We start from the raw sequence: 18,523 nt of genomic DNA on the forward strand, positions 1-18,523 counted from the left end.
ATTATCATACCTTATACATTATTATACCTTATACATTATTATACCTTATTCGTTATCGATGCTTATGTAGTGAGAATCCTCGAAAAAATCTTCGAAACACATCACGGAACCTTTGTCTAGAGCCACCTGATGGTGCTGTTATTGCTGTAGGGAGACCTATGGCATTCTTAACACTAGTAAATGTGATATCTTGAGTAGTGGGTTTATCTTTGTTTGCCAAAGGAACTTGAGACTTGATTTCATCAATGTTGTCATCATTACCATTGACCTCATTCTCATTCTCAGCGAATGCATTTTGACTTTTAGACACACGAAGAAATACATTAGGAGCATTCTCTTTCCCTAACTCAAATTCAAAGCTGCTAATATTTCCGCCGCTGGTTTGTCTATTAGAAAATGGCAGTGCCAATTTCTTAAGTCTATCTCTTTCTTTTCGAAGCTCTTTGTAACTAGCTGCTCTACTTTTTGATGTAGCACCATTTTGATTCTTATTGGCATTGATTATTGTTGAGTTTCTATTGTCGCAATGATGTATCACGGTGGCGGGATGTAACCTTCTTAATTCAAAATCATGTAATGCTAAAGCTCCTTCAATATATGGTTGTTGTTGTTTCTCGTCGTTACTAATATTCCTATCTAGAAGTTCACAGATATTTACAATATGTTGATCTATGGCCTCCAGGTTTCTTTCATTGGGTTCAGATTCGTAATTGGAAAAAAACAACTTGAACAAATGTAGATAAGTATTATTATCTGGTCTTTGAGTCCAGAACAGCCCTTCAAAAAGACAAAGAATACCCAGTTTAGGTTTGGATTTCATTAATATCAATTCAATGATTTGCTGGGGATAAAGGGATTTCCAAAAGGTATCTTGTTTTAAGAGCCCATACGTTTTCGCTAGAACCTCATTGGTCAAGGCAATGTTTGTCTCAATTGCAAACAGATCCACTACAAAGTAGATTGTTTCCAAAAGACGATAAGTTTTAGAAACTAATAGGAGGTTGGTTCCGTTATCTCCTACAAAGTGAGGCAACAAATAATCAATCACGATGGAAAGTATCTTGGGGACTCTCAGTGTTAAAAACCCTTTCAGGTCATTGACCAAATCTGGATACACTTTAAGTAAATCAGATGAACTCTGAAGTAGTTGCTTAATGTAATCAATTTGACCTACTTTAGCATAAGAATCAACTTGGGGGAACTCATCAAGAGAATATTGAAGTACCGCAAAACGGCGGCTAAGTTCTTTACTTGAATCTAAAGGGAAAGGATACTCCTCACATAAAGATGATGCTGATTCAACTGATGATCGATCATCAGACGCCATCCCAGTACTATAAGTTTTCCAATCAACGTTGGATCGCTGTGTTAGATATTTATTCATTGGTAGGACAATGAGTAAGGTAATGTTTGTAGGGGTGTTTTTTTTTTCGCAGCCAAAACTCTTTTTCCCTATAAGTACACTTTCAATTGCGGTAGTGGAAGTTGAAACGTTCAGCTGAGGAAACACATTACCGTGGATTACAAGTACAATAATATCAAAAGAATTAACTTGTTAAACTATAGTATACAGAAGGTTAGACCTAACTAGTTTAGTCAAACAAACCGAAACCCATGTCATCATCGGATTCGTCAGCTTCTTCAGCAGCAGCTTCTTCAGCTGGAGCAGCATCTTCAGAAGCAGCAGCAGCAGCTGGAGCAGCAGCAGCGTAAGCTTCAGGGTTAGCCAATCTGTCCTTGATAGCTTCAGAACCTTCAAAAGTGTAGTCAGTGGCAATAGACAAAGCCAAGACATTCTTGTAGTGGTTGATAACAGAGTGACCAACAGATGGCAAGGTTGGGTAGCCAGTAGCCAAAGAGATGGAAGCAATTTGGTTGATGGCAGCGACAAAGTGAGAGATCAATTCATCGTCAGTGATATCCAAGATAGAAGATGGGAACACTTGACCATTGTCGTAAACTTGAACAACAGTCAAACCGTAGGTGAATGGAGAAATGTTCAACATGTTCAACAAGGTAGCTTCTGAAGGACCAACCTTTTGGTCCTTGGACAAAACCTTGACATCAGAGACAATTTCAATGGTACCTCTGGCAATCTTGGTTGGGACACCTAAAGCTTGGAAGAAAGAAGTCTTACCAGGTTCCATACCAGTGTTACCGGCTGGGACATAGACATCCATAGGAGCAATGGCACCGGCCTTGGCTGGAGCAGCAACAACGTTAGAGACAATATCATCTCTAATGGTCTTCAAATCCTTGTTGGTGAAAATGAAACCAACGTTACCCTTGATGTAAGGCAACAATTTTTCAAATTCAGGCAAGTCAGAGATGAAACCTCTCAAGGCTCTTCTAACCATGGTGTTCTTACCCATCAACACAACAGCATCACCTCTCAAGGCCTTTCTGACTTCGTGCATTTGTTGGGAAGAAACATTATCAACACCGACGATGAAGATAGACTTGTATTCTTCCAACAATTCTCTTAACTTGGCGAAATATTCAACCTTCTTTTCACGAGTACCACCCATTTCGACTTAATGTATTTGACGATAGGACTTTTTAATGGTTCCTGATGGAGAAAAGAGAAAGCCCGTATATATTTCCAACTAACAAATGTCAAAAATTTTTCATCTTTCTCGATCGCCAGTCGTGCGAACAAAAATTTTCTTTAGGGCACTGACCTATTTGTCACGTGAAGCTATATTTTTGTATTATTTGGTAGCCCCGTTTGCACCCAAACTAATTGGATAACCACAAAGGGGGTTGTTACTCCACTCTTTACTTCCCTGGTATAAGAAGCCTTCTGTGGAGATCTACAGGCACTAATTCTTTCAATATAAAGTCAATTGGAAATCCATCGTAACTGTATGTTTGTTTTTGTATATATTTAATTGGGAAAGCATCGAGGCCGGTAGTCTGCAAACTAACCAAACTCTTTATGTTCGTAATCTGATGAAATAAATACATGATGTAAAAATTCCTGCCAAACTTTCTCTAAGTCAGAGAATCCGTTATTGTCGTCATCAAACATCTTCTTCTTTTTATGCTTTTTATTCTTCTTTGTAGCATCAATTTCTGTAATTTGTTCCTTCATTTGATGGCATTTGATGTCACGCTTTTGCTTTGGTTTGCTGGCCTTAATAGGTTTACCTAAAATTCTTCCCAAGTTTATCCATTCCTCCGTAGTTAAAACCTTCATGTTGTAAATGTCAGTAGAATATTCGTACTCATAGTGAAACTCCTTAGTACCATTGTTGACTGATGGTAAATCAACAAAAAATTGTACATATCTTTCGGGAGTGAACAATTGAGGAACGTATCCTGGACCTAAAGGTAAGTTTGCGGGCTTTTGAGGTGGGAATGTCTTATCAAGCTTCTTCTTCTTCTTCTTCTTCTTCTTCTTCTTTTTACTATTTGCCTTTCTTTTATTTCCTTTTGTGCGTATGGTATCAAACATTTCTGTTTGCTTATATTCATCAAGTTCTAATTCATCCCAAGCCTTCATCATGTTGTCAACTCCTTGAAAAAATTCATCCCAAGGAGCAAATTGGACCTTTGCCTCCAAACTTGCTGCCAAATCGGTGATATTATATTCCCATACTCTTAAACCAGGGTTGAAGGTGGGGATCACAGATGCAGAAACATGACTAATAGAATATCTTTCACAACGTTCTCCAGACTTCTTACGTCCCTTAAGTCTAGCATAGTAATCTTCACGAACACTTTCTAAGAATTTGACTTTGTTATAAGGAACACCTCCCAGGGCATGATAAAGATCCCTCAAAGTATCGTTCTCTGTGCTGAACTTCTGCAAAAATTGGCTAATTGCTTCGTTTTCATCAGAATCAGAATCAGAATCAGAATCAGAATCAGAGTGTCCTTCTGAAAAGATCGAAGGGTACTCAAAGGATTTCAATTGAGAGGTAACATCAAAGTCTTCCGAAATTGAAGCATAAGCAGCCTTTGCATCCAAGGGAATAAAATGGTCCATGTTCATATGGCCGTATAACCCTCCAATAATGACATCGCGGTATTCGTATGCCCAAACACTGTACTTACGCCAACATGAGATATCATAATTCTTTAAATTTGGTGGAACATGTCCTGAAAGCCATACTTTCATCTTACGAAGTCTCATTTCCTTCAAGACAACACCTAACCATTCAAATAGCTGGTAACCGGGTTGCTTGGGGGAATCACAATTGTCAACTAAAGGATTCGATTGGAAAAGGTAAAGTGTATTAAGAGATAGCACCGTTAAATGTCCGGGAATGACTTCTTGAAAAAAGTAGGCTCCTCTATTGAAAGTATGTAACTGAGCAGGAGGAATGAAACGCTGCCAAATACGGAACATTTCTCTTGTTTGTAAAGTAGGACCAGGACTAAATAAATTATGAGGATAAACATCGTTATTACCAAGAGAGGGAACTAGCAAAGCTTCCAAACTTCTTGGATCATTGGGGTCGGTATTCTCAAAGGCTGAAAACAACTTATCTGCCATCACTGAATTCATATCAAAGATATGCATTTCAGTACGAGGATTCATACGATCATTATCATGTCTAATATTGTCCCCAGTCCATACAACGAAATCAATCTTATCTCTCAAGTTTTCTTTGACCCACTTAATAGTATCTTCGACAAGTTTCATGGGCGAATCACATCCCATGATAGCATCTCCGTATTTAGAAGCTTCTCCTGCCTTTCCTGAATGGCATGCTTCCTCAAATGATGATCCCACTTTATACAACTCGTCAGGATGCATGTCGGTGATATGAAGAAATCTGCCATGAAACTTTTGGCCGGAATTCTTCATTTGAACATAAGGCTTGGGAGTCAAATGAAGTTTACGTAGTTCGGCAGCAAGTTTATCGGAAGGGTATACAATCTGTGCTGTCTCCGCATTCTTTTCATTGAAACTATTCTCGTGTGACACCACCTTTGTAGTTGTGACTTCGGAGCATTCAACATTGATAAGATTCTCCAATGATTCCTTCCATGATACAAACTGTTTCAGCCATTCTTCTGGAACTGAAATAGACGCCACAAACCCTAACACTAGTACCGTTAACAAGGTACAGTAGAAGGCAATGGAGAAAGTTCTCATCGAGGATTGGCGTGGAAATGTTGGTTTGACAAGCCAATTTACTGTTCCAAAGCTCTTTATTAGTCTCCTAAGGTTTAGATGTGGTGCAATGAGGCAGTGAGAACAATTGGATCTGTTTACTAGAAACTTAGTGACGACTCTCAGTACCTTTACAATGTCGTCGAATGTGGGGTGAGATGGACCTTCAGCAGGTTAGTGCAAACTCCTAATTAACCACGAGGCTACAATTCCTGTGTGGCACATAACTTCGAGGATTCCTTAATATAAAGGTACAAGAATATTGGTAGCGATGTAAGTGGTTAACTACATTGTTGTGTTCAATTTTGAGTGTCTTTTTTCTTCCAGGGAAAACCCCAAACTTTAATTGACTAGAACAAATGACATTGGTTAATTCGTTAGCCTATCTGTCGTAATCAAAAGGACTTGTATGTGGAAAAGAATAAAATATCATTATAACTAAGTAGTTTATGAAGTTGGTGCTTCGATTTCTGGTGTAAAGATCACAACAATTTTTCTTTTTCGATTCTTGCCGCGGGGCTCACATTGTTGTAGATCTTTATCCGTCACTAGTTGCAATTACAATTAGAAATACGCCATTCTGTGCTACTAGTGTGAATCCCACTGTTTGACCAAATCATATGTCGTTGCTTTGATAAGCAATGTCGCACTAACTTACTGCTCTCTATTATCATAGTGGTACCACGCAAACAACTTGTCGTATTACGTAATTAGGTGTTCTTATAATGCACATGGTACTCTGCTATTAGCTTGATGCAATAGAAACTGAATCATAGTCTTTACTTATTTGTTAATTATGAGAGAAGAACAAATCGCCAAAAGCTAAGCGAATCGGCTTGTTTTAGTGTGTGAAAATTAACCAATGAGGAAAGAACTATGTCAAATTGCTCTTGATATCCTATTGTGCATAATTGATTGCGAAAACCTGTGGTTTCATAACAGTGGCTCAACTTCAGCTCTATAACTAAGCCAAATCATCAACAGCCCAAAACGGATCTTTGAATAAATGAAATTTCAATAAAAAATACCAGATTTGAATCGAATTAAGTTGATGGGACATTGCATTTCTGCAATTAGTCCCCGTTTTCCAAATCTGGTAACCTTGGACCTCCTGTAAATAAAGTTCACAGCTAAGGGTAAACAAGTAGCCCAAATAGATTGCAAGCACATGAATTATTTCGTTAATGCTTGATTCAAAGCATAAGGATTTGAAACAGGGGCATGAATGATGAGGTATAGTTTCAGACGTCAAAGCATATTCATAGTGGAGTTTCAAATAGAGATCCAGGTTAATACAATTACAAGAGTTGGTTTAATGGCTACTTGAGTGAAACTGTCTCTCGTAATACAGTGTATATATGCACCAACAGTAGGATGTATTTGTAGAAACATCATCCAAAACTCTATCCACTTAATTAGAGTATCTCCTAACAATAGCCCTGAAGGTTTCAAACTCGCGAATTATTTCATACCAGAGAAGAATATTTTAATAGGGGTGTACCTGTGCAATGGGGCGTGAATAACACAAAATCACGGTCTGATCTGATTGTTTACATTGACACCATAAACAACAACAGAAAGCCCAATTGTAGTAAACAAACGGTAATGCACTTAATTCGTTCACCCCTTCACCTACAGGTCAGGGATAAAAGACCCATTTCGCACAGGAAAAGCATCCACTTTATGTATCCTATTTATCTGCAGCTAATTAGTAGATTGCCTTTGCGTGCATTTTTAGCCTTTTTGACATTTGACCGTGGGTTGTTGTTGCCTGGGAGAAGTATGTCGATGGTCTCTTTGGGTAAAAATACGCCTCAAAAAGACACCTACATTTCCTAAAAGCCCACTGCACGCAATTTGTCAAACGCCAATATAAACAATGCAACACCTTTTCTTGATATGCTACTCTAGGTTGTATTTTTCATCATTGGAACATGAAAAGTTAATTTGAATATATATATATATATATGTACTTTAAGCAATCCTGTCATTTTTTTTACATACTGTTAGCCTTTGCTCTAATATTTCTTAAGGTACAGTTGACCCTTTGATTTATTTTAGTTACTATTTCTATTTCACACTCATTAAGCGTTATATTATATATATCTATCATGATGGCTGAAACTGCAACTCCTCAAAGGCCAGCATTGCCTGTCACTCCCTTCACAACTAAAACAAGCTTACCTCCATTGTCATCTATCCTTAATAATCCTGGTATGGAGTCAAGCAATCGCCCTAAACTCCCAGGGTTACCCTCCTTAGATACTTATTCAACTCCACTGACTTCAAAGTATTATTCATATCCAATGTCTGGCCCTTTGACTGCCTCTGCTTCCACACATCCTTATTTGCCATTTGCTACCCCTTCTAAATCTCCATATTCTGCATATCCTACCTTACCATCATTGGGTATGACTGTTTCTACTCCTATTGCTGCTTCTGCAGCTAATCCTATTGCTGTTACTGCTATTACCGCACCTGCTCCTGCTATTGCTGCTACTGCTCCTGTTGTGCCTCCTCCATCCAGTGTTGAAGCTGTGACTACTAGTGTTACTGTGACTGCTGCTGCTGCTGCTGCTGCTCCCCTTTCAAGTGTGTCACCAACACTTCTGGCTGCAGCAAGCTCTCAAACCTCTACCCCCTCAGCCTCTCCTACTCTCAAGGTACAATCCGCCACAATTGCATCAAGACAAACCACTACATCATCCAATTCATCTGAATCCTCGAAGAAGGGAAGAAAGAGAACCTCAGATAAATCATATGCATTCATTTCCCATTCCCCAGCTACATTTCCATCACAGGAACCATCGATTGATAACGTACCATTGGCTCGTAGGAAAAGAAGAAGAACTTCTCCTAACGAATTGTCCATTCTTAATTCTGAGTTCGAATTGGGTTCTACACCAAACAAATCCCGTAGACTCGAGATTGCCTCAAGAGTAACAATGAGTGAAAAGGCTGTTCAAATCTGGTTCCAAAACAAACGTCAATCTTTGCGTAAAGCCAGTAGTAATGAAAAAGAAGTTACTGAATTGCCTCCTACTCCGCCAATCTCAATGCTTTTGCAATCTGGTCCCATTTCTCCATCGACCTCAATGCCATGTTCAGCTTCTGGTATAACTTCTCACCCAGTTGAGAATTCATTATCTAGATCTCACTCTATACCGCATATGAGTTTTGGTGTCCCCATCTACCGTCAATTCAATCATTCTTCACCAAATATTGCATTAAGTGAGGCCACTCCTAACGTACCAAGTGCCGTCAACTCTTCATTTGATAGTTCTTACGATAACACATTCCATGACAAAGAGAATTTACCCAAATTAAACGTCAAGTCAATCTTGGGTGATGAAAGCTTCGCATCAGAATCAAAAACTTCCTTGCAAAAAAGTCCTATTAAGTTAGCTCCAGTGAGAAAGCCATTAGGTGATATTACCACTAATTCTACAAATGGTAAGCCTAAGAAGGAATCAGAATGTATTCAAAATTTGCTTTCCTTGAGAGCCGGAACTTGGAAATAAAATCTAAATCTACGTTAAGTTGCTTTTATTTCTCTTATGGGGATGCCTTCAATTCATTAATATGTTAATGATCATATTTTATGGCTGTGTATATTTATTATTTTGGGTGTATTATTCGAAACGTATGAAATTGGAAATCTGATTTAATTGTTGTATCTGAGTGTGTATCATTCAGGTTTAGCCTGGAATATACTTTGTAAACACGTAAGTACACGGTCCCATCGATAACAATGGCACTGGTTGTAATGCAAAATCTGTTGCCCTGGTGAGATGATTCGAATCGTGCATCATATGAAGGAACAGCTGTAAACGCGAACACGTATGTAAATATTGCTTGCATTCCTTCCTTCATCGGGAAAAGAAGCAGGGTACACCAAGAAGCCACGTTTGCGTATGATATTAAGGTACGTTGTAATCAGAAGATTTGTGTTCAAAAGGGATTAATGAAACATGGACCCCTTTTGCAAATTGGAGTGCATAACTCTTACAAGTGCTTAACTCCTACATAAACAGATCCTAATAAAAACGTAAACATCGACAGTAGTGTGGAGCTGACGTTGATACAGACGTCTTATAAGAATTATTGTTCGTTCGTAGCATAGTTGTAGGATGCTAGAGAATATCTGCGGGGAGTTATTGTAGTAATTGTTGGTTAATTCAAAATGAAGTCAAATTGAAACTGTTGAAGGTGCACCACAATAGCCTATTCGGAAGTTGACTAAAATCTTTATAACTTAACATAGGAAATTTTAATGCTTTGAATAGTTTGAAAGGCTTTCAGTTATGTCATGTACGTCTCTCCGTATTTGTTCGTCATCGTTTGAAATCTCTTGTAATTAAATTTTATTATGGTGGAGAATTACTTTTCGCAGCCATAGGTGACTTTTTCGTTATATTCGTAACCAATCTAAGGAAAACATTAGCATGGAATCCTATTAAAACGTCCTCTCTAAAGAAAGCAAAATAGTAGTAACTACATTATATAGAGGCTGGGATTCATATAACTGCCCTTGTAGGTAATTGCTTAGCCTCATATTATAGTAAGCACAGAGATACCCAATACAAAGCACCTTTTAAAAGATAAGTCGATACTACTTCTTAGCCTTTCTAACTTACTTCAAGCATAATATAGATGTTATTGTACGCATTTCTCCCTTTTATTTCTTGAAGGAGGTTAAGAGATTGCTGTGTAGTATGTCCTCAACGGTATGATACAACTAGTGCGACATTAATTACTGGAAAAAGAATGAATGCGAATGCTTGGTCATCAACACCCAATACCTACATTTTATCAAGATTTGCATTACACTTCACAACTTACATAGAACTATTAGAAAGGCGTATAATTTTATATTAAATTACATGGGAAAAATGACAGAAACCAATAAAGAACTCATATATAAACTCTTCAGGCAACTTAACGACCACGAGAAGTGGTCTTGGTGTGTTGACCTCTGACCTTCAAACCCAAGAAGTGTCTGAAACCTCTGTGGGACTTGATCTTCTTCAATCTTTCCAAGTCATCTCTCAACTTGGATTCCAAGTTGTTGGCTAAAACGTGGTAGTCCTTACCGTCAACGTGGTCCTTTTGTCTGTTCAAGAACCAAGCTGGGATCTTGTAGTTGGTTGGGTTTTGCATAATAGTGACAACTCTTTCCAATTCTTCTTGAGTCAATTCACCAGCTCTCTTAGCTAAATCGACATCAGCCTTCTTACAGACCAAGTTAGCGTATCTTCTACCGACACCTCTAATCTTGGTCAAGGCGTACATAATCTTGATTCTACCATCAATGTTGGTGTTCAACAAACTAAAGTCAAATGTTAGTATTCACGAGCGTGAAAATGTGTGATTTCAAGTTTGAATATAGACAATATAATGCTTGGACTTTGCTATCCGTTTTGCTTTGGAAGAAGCAAATGAATACAAAACATCGATTTCAAGCTTCCAGCTTTACGGAAGCAAATATATTCAAGTAAAATAATTCAAACTATTACTGAAAGGGATATTCGAATATTGAGTTCATATCCTCGATTATGGGAGTAGGAATATGGAAAATGCAATATCATTGTAAATTGAGGCACTTAAAATGGCCTTTTGGAATCCACATATATTGTCTAATTCAACGGCTTGATAGCATGGATGACATACCGCAAAATGTGTTGGAATGAACCTTGTTCCAGAACAACTAAAGACATCTTGGATAAGCTTCTAAGGTGATATGACTAGTCAAGAAACAGAAAGTAATAGTAAAGAGTCTTTAAAGTGTATTTTTTCACTTTTTTTTTCCTCACAACCCTGCTCCAGCCCAACGCTCGCACTAACCATAGAACAAAAAATTTTCACCTTCGCAACCTGCATGGTCAACTCACGTGACACCCCTTTATATATCCCGGGTAACTTACTGATTTAGACGCATATTATTGAGGGCTAAACCCTAACCACGTGACACACTGGATTTCTTCAAGTGACCGCCACAATATACTCTTTCTTATGGTAGTTTATTATTGTAGATTACAATCCAATTGTTGATTAACATGATATTTACAAAGGTATCTATCAACATATGTACAAGAAACCAATTCCAGTGCTAGCTTCTACTAGAAATATTTACCATCAACTTTATGCTCTTGGTGATTTGATTTAATTAATGTGTCTAAGTTTGGTGCTTCCCAATCAACCATTCCAAAGCCGGTAATTCAATAAATATACGCTTAGCCTTCAAGATATCTCTGACCTCAACTGCTTCCTTAACCAATACATCTGCCTTTGTACCAGCGTATTCTGTAGATTTTATCAAATTGTCTCTTTGTACATCAGTGATAAACAATAAATGCAATCTCTTCAATTGGTGATGTTCTATAAATTGTTTGGTGGCTTCGGGATTAGAATATTCAAAATCCACAATGCTAGAGTCTGATTCGGTAACGGATTCACCACCAATTACAAATAACTTACCATTCTTGTATTGGTCAGCAAGTGCTGTCTGGAATGCCTTACTGTATATCTTTCTGGGTAATTCTGTAGACCAATCATGAGGAGCTTTGATACCATGAGCCTTTAAACCATTATCTCTAGTAGGAGAGTTACGATCACCAACTCTGGCATTACCAGTACCTTTTTGTCTTTGGATCTTACGGTTGGAAAACGGCTTGTCTCCTTTGGTAGGAACATAACCAGAACCCACTCTGGCCTTGTCTGCTTCGTAGACTACTGCACTCCAAAGTAAATCACGTCTTAAAGGTACATCAAAAAACGTAGCTGGAAGTGGAACAAATGTTTGAGGCTCCAAGGATGGAAATGTCCGGAGTGTTGCCAATGTATATGATGATGGTTGTGCTATGTTTAACTTGCCTGTTGTGGCAGTTTGAGTTGCCAACCTACGGATTGAATTCTTGAGCATTATAATATAATGTGGTTCGGTGAAATAAAATATAAATGTGTGGCTTAATTACTGTATCACAAATATCAAATATAAATCAAGCTAGACTTCACCAAATGCAAGATTTGCTACCCCAATATTGTTTAACAACAGTTTCCAATCCTTGTTCTCTTCAATATCAGTTGTGCTTCACTTCAGTAAAATTTTCAACTACAATTTCCAATTTCGCGGCCTGTATATAACAAAAGGGTATATACGGTTCATTATAGTAGGTTTACATTGCTAATCTAGTAGATATAAGTATGGTTAATTATAAGGTGTCTCTGGGGTGTTCTGGTAGTTGTCTATCTGGGGATGCCTCGTGAGTAGGGGAGTTTGAGTTTGAACTTGAACTGGAGGTTCCTTCTTCATATTCATCGTCACTGGTGATTATGAAATCATCGGCCACATTATGCAAAATGTTCTCACCCAATTCAATATCTTCCAGTGGTCCAACGGAAGTATAATGACCTCTGGTAACGCCAAAAATTTTATTGAATGTCCTCTTTATAAATGATGGTTCTTGGGTTGGGTGTAGTGGATCTGTAGTCTCGATTTGATCTGCCCACTGGACAATTTTCTTTCTATTTGATTGTTTCCCATTAGTTTTAATGATCGATTGAGGTCTGGACTTATAAGAGGCATATAACACGTATATGCTCCAAATCACAACAACAATAACCAACAATTGAATAATTCGGGTAAATCTTCTATTGCCCGTGGCTGTGTTTTCTGTCTCTGAAGAATTGTCTCCAGTATTAGATGGGGTGCTGTCACCATCATTATCTGTTGGATCAGGCTTTTGATCGTTTAAGTTTGAATTTGAATTTGAATCTGAATCTGAGGTAGTATTATCATCTTCAATAGGAGCCTTTTGCTTTTGTAGCTCTTCCCATTGTCTTTTCAATGTGAACGTATTCAAAGTAGTTTTATCGTTATCTTGAGTCACATTATAGTTCCCTATCATCAAATCTATTAAGGATCTCGATAATTCAGGATGATCAAATGGAACCATGTGTGAGGAATTATACATGTTGATGTATGTCAAATTCCGTTCCAGTTTAACAAACCCCGAAATTGTTCCATTGAAATCCCAATCCATTTCAGGAGTACTCTCCGAAAACCCTTTGGCACCATTCCATTCTAACTTCTTTATCATATTTTGAGCACCCATGGTATTGCAGATAATGTCTTTGTCACCATGGAACAAGATAATGGGAATTTCTGCTAATATATCTTTGAATAGATGGATTGAAGGTAAGGAATTTCTTGCCCTGAACCGATTCGTAACACTTCCTGAGCATTCACGCCATCTGGGCTTGTAAACTAAGTTCAAATGGGATTGCACTTCAGGTAAATTAAGAAAAGGGGTAACAGTATGAACATCTGGTGGCCAATTGCTACCACATTGAGGGTACAGATCAGTTAATCTGTAATCGTACATGTTGATACATTGTTGCTCTGGTCTTACTTGTGCTAAAATGTCGGTTAGAATGGATTCACATAGGTCACTGTTTGTTTCAAACTCATTAACCTTATGTTCATCAAATACACTATCAATCTTGTTGACAATATTTTGGCATTTCTCTTGCTTCCTCAACAAATTAGCCCAAGCTGGAGAATGCTCATCAATAAGACCTGCATTTTTACAGAATGGAATGTATGACATACTTTGCTCGTTAGGAGAGATCCATCCATTCCCTATGAGTAACCCTTTCAAATTGTACCTATTGTCCGAATTGCCCTTGTTATGTTCCAAAATACGGTTTCCAATATAAGGAATATACTGTCCAGCATAAGACTCCCCAGCAAAGTATATTTCATTATCTCTTTCTTCTGGAAAGATTTTAAAATATTCTTCCATGAACTTTAAAAAGGTCCAAGTGATTTCATCCAATTCATGAGAGAAGACAGAACCATAACTGAATCCCGTATTGACTGGTTGATCCACAAAAACAATGTCGGCTACTTCATGCCATGAGCCTGGATTATATATCACCTTATTTTGGTTATTCACTCTTAAGGGACCTACTTCCATAAGTGCACCATCCATAGATGAACAGCCTGGACCACCATTCAACCAGAAAATGGTTCTATTGGATTTAGGAATGTACCCATTTTCATCTTGTTTGAAAGACCAAAAAAAGTAGTTGGTTTGGTTCTCTGGATGTAGTTCCAACTGACCAGCAAACATTAAGGGCTTATGATCATCTGGTATGTTCTCAAGCAAACCTGGTAAGTTCGTAACGAGGTATGAAGTGGGGGAGTATTTCTTATCGTCTACCGAGGCTCGGTCTTTCAATACACTCACCCCATCAGCTATACGGCAGTAGATTCCCAAAAGTAATAAAATCCATCCGAACTTAATTGCCATTGCCATTTTGGCTAGACAGAGTAATAAATAGTAATAGACTCAAGTTGACGCCGAACAAGAATTTGATTGCGCCGAAACTTGAAGCCCAATAGAAAAAGTTAATTAATGGGTATCAGACAATGCACCGGCAACAGTCTAATTTAATGTTGATTTAGTATGTTCCCTTTTAAGGTCTACAAAGTTGACCTTTTTGGATTGGATGTTGAAGGCTTCACAGCATCCATGCTTTCCACTTTGTGGTCGTACTGCGTCTAGGTCTTTCCCCTTTAGGAATGTCAAAAAGGGATTTCAATTGAAGCACTACCATTAAGAGTATACGGAGTTAATAAGAGTACAAAGTGGAGTTATACGGATTTATATTAATTAAAAAGTTAAATAGTAGAAATAAAAAACACTGAACTTTTGGGCTCAAACATTCAAAGGTTCAACATCCCAAATATTCTCAGCATATTCATCAATACATCTATCAGAAGAAAAGAATCCCATGTTAGCAACTGATAACACAGACTTTGGAACCCATTCACGCAAATGAGTTGGATCACCGCTACCCAAACCAAACATCTTCTCCAACTTCTTGTGAGCATCCAAGAACAAGTCAAAGTCATCAGTAGCCAAGTAGTAATCACTATGATATCTGATGGAATCCAATAATGACTTGAATTCTTCTGGCAGACCAAACATACCAGTATCAATGGCATTGAAAACTTCTTGCATGGATTCAGGAATTTTAACTCCTTCATAGTAATGCTTGTGTCTTAATTCATCAACACTTTCAGCCAAGTTACCAAAAAGGAAAATATTCTCTTCTCCGATTTCTCTGGTGATTTCAACATTAGCACCATCTACAGTACCAATAATTAAACCACCGTTCAAAGCAAACTTCATGTTAGAAGTACCTGAAGCTTCAGTACCAGCTGTAGAAATGTGATTAGATAAATCAGAACCTGGAATAATGATTTCAGCCTTTGAAACATTATAATCAGGAATAAATACAACCTTCAACAAGTTACCAATTTCTGGGTCATTGTTGACGACTTCTCCAACCGTGTTGATCAAGTGGATAATAATCTTGGCCATGTAGTAACCAGGTGCTGCCTTACCACCAAAGATAGAAGCCTTTGGAATATAATGCTTTTCTGCAATTTCTTGCACAGATAAGCCTTCGGCCAACAATTTCTTAATATGCAAGTATCTGTAGATAACAGCAAAAATGTTTAATTGTTGTCTCTTGTACTCATGGATTCTCTTAACTTGGATATCAAATAATACATTGGGGTCAACTTCAACACCAGTAGTCTCCTTAATCAAAGCAGCCAACTTTCTCTTGTTATCAAACTTAATATCATCCCATTCCTTCAAGAAAGCTTCATCGTTAACAAAGTTTTCCAATTTCTTCAAGTTACCTAAATGAGTCAAGTATTCATACTTTGGATCATTCAACTTTTCAGAAATTAGCTTAGCCAACTTAGGGTTAGCTTGTCTCAACCATCTTCTTGGGGTGATACCGTTTGTAACGTTGGTAAATCTCTCTGGTCCAAAGATCTTAACAAAATCCTTGAAAATAGTCGTTTTAATCAACTCAGAGTGTAATTCAGCAACACCGTTAACCTTGTGAGATCCAACAATAGCCAAGTATGCCATTCTAACAGACTTAACTTGACCTTCTTCAATGATAGAAACCCTGGACAACAAATCCCGGTCACCAGGGAACTTGGCTTCAACATCCTTAAGGAAGAAATAATTGATTTCATAGATAATTTCCAAATGTCTTGGAATTAATCTACCAACCAAATCAACAGGCCATTTTTCTAATGCTTCAGTCATGACAGTGTGGTTAGTGTATGCAAAGACTCTTTGAACAATCTTCCAGGCAGCATTCCATTCTAAACCTTCTAAATCAACCAAGATACGCTGTAATTCAACAATAGCCAAAGTAGGATGAGTATCGTTCAATTGAATAGCAACTTGATTAGATAAGTTGTCCCAATCCTTGTGGTTCTTCTTGTACCGTCTAATGATGTCATGTAAAGAAGCAGCAACCCAAAAGTATTGTTGTCTCAATCTTAATTCCTTACCCTTTTCAAAGTTATCATTAGGATATAAGACAGATGTCAATGCTTCAGCACGTTGTTGGGCTGCAACAGATTGTTGGTAGTCACCGTTGTTGAACTTGGAGAAGTCAAATTCCATTGTTGGCTTAGCGTTCCACAATCTCAAGTTATTGGTGTTTGTAGTGTTGAAACCGGGGATGGGGAAATCAGCAGGAACGGCAATAACTCTTTCACCACCTTGCCAAATCTTTTTAGGCTTACCAGTATTGGTGTCATAGTGTTCGTAGACATAACCATAAAAGTCAACTGGAATTTGAATTTCACTTCTCATCACTTCCCAAGGGTTAGAATATTTCAACCAGTAATCTGGAGTTTCAACTTGGTAGCCATCGATAATTTCTTGCTTAAAGATACCGTATTGGTAGTTTAAACCATAACCCCAAGCTGAGTAGTTTCTGGAGCTCATAGAGTCAACAAAACAAGCAGCCAATCTACCTAAACCACCGTTACCTAAAGCAGCATCTGGTTCTTGTTCCAAAACGTCTTCCAAGTTGAAACCCAAGTTTCCAATAGCTTCAGCAACTTGATCTCTGGCATCCAAGTTAATTAAGGCGTTATCCATAGCTCTACCCATCAAGAATTCTAATGACAAATAGTAGACACGCTTACCATCATGGATAGTTTGTTGTTGTTGGGTGTTGGCCCAATCAACCAAAACAGAATCTCTAATGGCGTTAGAAGCAGCTTGATAAGCTCCCAAATCGTCACAGTTGAACATATTACGGGCCAAATCGGATTCAACATGTCTGACAAAGGATTCTTCAAACTTATCTTTGTTGTAGACAGCAGAGTTTTCCATCTTCTTCTCTTCATAGTTTGTACTATTTACAGAATGGTTCAAAGGCTTCAATTGAGAATATTTGTTCCATACTGACTTTGCTGTTTCTGGGATTTGGGCATCATAAGCCAAAATTTGGTTAGGAGTGAACCCCGTATTGGTTCTCTTTAATTTGGGAGAAGGTAACTCCGTTGGAGTCAAGTAATCACCCATTTTCTCTAACACTATCTACAGAACGTTAAGAGTATCAATTAATAAGTCAAAAAATATTATCACTTGAGTAGGGAGACGGAGAAGTATTTATAGTTCTGATAAGCTCACAAAAATTGTCGAAACCGGATTTGCTTTTAGGGGTAGTGAGGATAAGGAGAAAGACGGCCAAGGGGGGTGGTGTGGGTGTGTCCAAAATAGAGAAAGAAATAAAATAAACAAACTAAAATAAGATAAAATATACTAACATAATTAATTCATTCCAATCGTTCTTGCTAACGTTTTGTTCACCGTTGTGGTTGTGGTTATGTCCTAGATAGAAGTATGGGTTACTCAGTTCCTACGAGATGGAAGGTCTTGTATTGCATGGGTATAAGTAGGTAGTGAAATTGGGGTTTGCCCTGTTGGCCTAGGCTAGTGGGGCAACAAAAAAGATTAGAGGCTAGTTAATAGAATAAAGTACTGGACATTGCCAAATGCACCAAGGGGTAATAGAAGTATTAGAAGTAGTTAACGGGGCCTAACTGAGAAATCGACTGAGAATTCACAATTCTGTTACTTTTATTTTTTTGCAGTCGGTGTTCTTGCTGACTGAAGGTAATAGTGTAATAAATTCTTTTATGGAGATTATACTTGTAGTAGAGTTATATACAGCATGCAATTGATGTTAGATCTATATGAATGACTAAGTAGATAGAGGCTTACATTTCTGTTTGAACTATACCTCAATAAATTGTAGCAATGGATGTCACGGGGCTATCGAAAAAAAACTACATTTTTTATCTTTACACATTGCACTCGAAACACATGCAAATATCATCTTTGATACCGGAATTAATGGAGTTTAATACTTTGTGTTAAAATGGTCTAACTCACGTAGGCTTACTTTTCGGAAAGATGGAGGAGGATGTCATCATCAGTTGATGTTTAATTTTTTTTTTGCTTTTTTTTTGGGGGGGGGGGGGGGGGGGGGGGGGGGGGGGTA

At 37.9% G+C, this 18,523-nt stretch overlaps 8 protein-coding genes across 8 annotated transcripts; 1 reads left to right on the forward strand and 7 right to left on the reverse strand.

Annotated features, from left to right (window-relative positions):
* Positions 1 to 52: 52 nt before the first annotated feature.
* On the reverse strand, positions 53 to 1,327 carry KQ657_001877 (uncharacterized protein; the record flags this gene model as incomplete). The annotated part of the gene is made up of 1 exon (XM_043192658.1): positions 53 to 1,327. One exon carries the CDS (start codon positions 1,325 to 1,327, stop codon positions 53 to 55), a length of 1,275 nt encoding a protein of 424 aa, XP_043048026.1.
* A 265-nt stretch (positions 1,328 to 1,592) lies between these two features.
* RPP0 (60S ribosomal protein uL10) lies at positions 1,593 to 2,528 on the reverse strand (the record flags this gene model as incomplete). Its single annotated transcript, XM_043192659.1, has 1 exon — positions 1,593 to 2,528. One exon carries the CDS (start codon positions 2,526 to 2,528, stop codon positions 1,593 to 1,595), a length of 936 nt encoding a protein of 311 aa, XP_043048027.1.
* Positions 2,529 to 2,923: 395 nt separating this feature from the next.
* Positions 2,924 to 5,107, reverse strand: PHM5 (endopolyphosphatase; the record flags this gene model as incomplete). Its single annotated transcript, XM_043192660.1, has 1 exon — positions 2,924 to 5,107. One exon carries the CDS (start codon positions 5,105 to 5,107, stop codon positions 2,924 to 2,926), a length of 2,184 nt encoding a protein of 727 aa, XP_043048028.1.
* Positions 5,108 to 7,236: 2,129 nt separating this feature from the next.
* YOX1 (Yox1p) lies at positions 7,237 to 8,646 on the forward strand (the record flags this gene model as incomplete). Its single annotated transcript, XM_043192661.1, has 1 exon — positions 7,237 to 8,646. The coding sequence occupies one exon, from the start codon at positions 7,237 to 7,239 to the stop codon at positions 8,644 to 8,646; it is 1,410 nt and encodes a 469-aa protein (XP_043048029.1).
* Positions 8,647 to 10,063: 1,417 nt separating this feature from the next.
* Positions 10,064 to 10,842, reverse strand: RPS18 (40S ribosomal protein uS13; the record flags this gene model as incomplete). Its single annotated transcript, XM_043192662.1, has 2 exons — positions 10,064 to 10,454; positions 10,796 to 10,842. 2 exons carry the CDS (start codon positions 10,840 to 10,842, stop codon positions 10,064 to 10,066), a joined length of 438 nt encoding a protein of 145 aa, XP_043048030.1.
* A 458-nt stretch (positions 10,843 to 11,300) lies between these two features.
* On the reverse strand, positions 11,301 to 12,047 carry YML6 (mitochondrial 54S ribosomal protein uL4m; the record flags this gene model as incomplete). Its single annotated transcript, XM_043192663.1, has 1 exon — positions 11,301 to 12,047. The coding sequence occupies one exon, from the start codon at positions 12,045 to 12,047 to the stop codon at positions 11,301 to 11,303; it is 747 nt and encodes a 248-aa protein (XP_043048031.1).
* Positions 12,048 to 12,336: 289 nt separating this feature from the next.
* On the reverse strand, positions 12,337 to 14,445 carry KEX1 (serine-type carboxypeptidase; the record flags this gene model as incomplete). The annotated part of the gene is made up of 1 exon (XM_043192664.1): positions 12,337 to 14,445. The coding sequence occupies one exon, from the start codon at positions 14,443 to 14,445 to the stop codon at positions 12,337 to 12,339; it is 2,109 nt and encodes a 702-aa protein (XP_043048032.1).
* A 402-nt stretch (positions 14,446 to 14,847) lies between these two features.
* On the reverse strand, positions 14,848 to 17,541 carry GPH1 (glycogen phosphorylase; the record flags this gene model as incomplete). Its single annotated transcript, XM_043192665.1, has 1 exon — positions 14,848 to 17,541. One exon carries the CDS (start codon positions 17,539 to 17,541, stop codon positions 14,848 to 14,850), a length of 2,694 nt encoding a protein of 897 aa, XP_043048033.1.
* Positions 17,542 to 18,523: the final 982 nt, after the last annotated feature.

This window comes from Scheffersomyces spartinae, assembly GCF_019049425.1.
Source record: "Scheffersomyces spartinae strain ARV_011 chromosome Unknown scaffold_18, whole genome shotgun sequence".
NCBI classification, from domain to species: domain Eukaryota; kingdom Fungi; phylum Ascomycota; class Pichiomycetes; order Serinales; family Debaryomycetaceae; genus Lizanozyma; species Lizanozyma spartinae.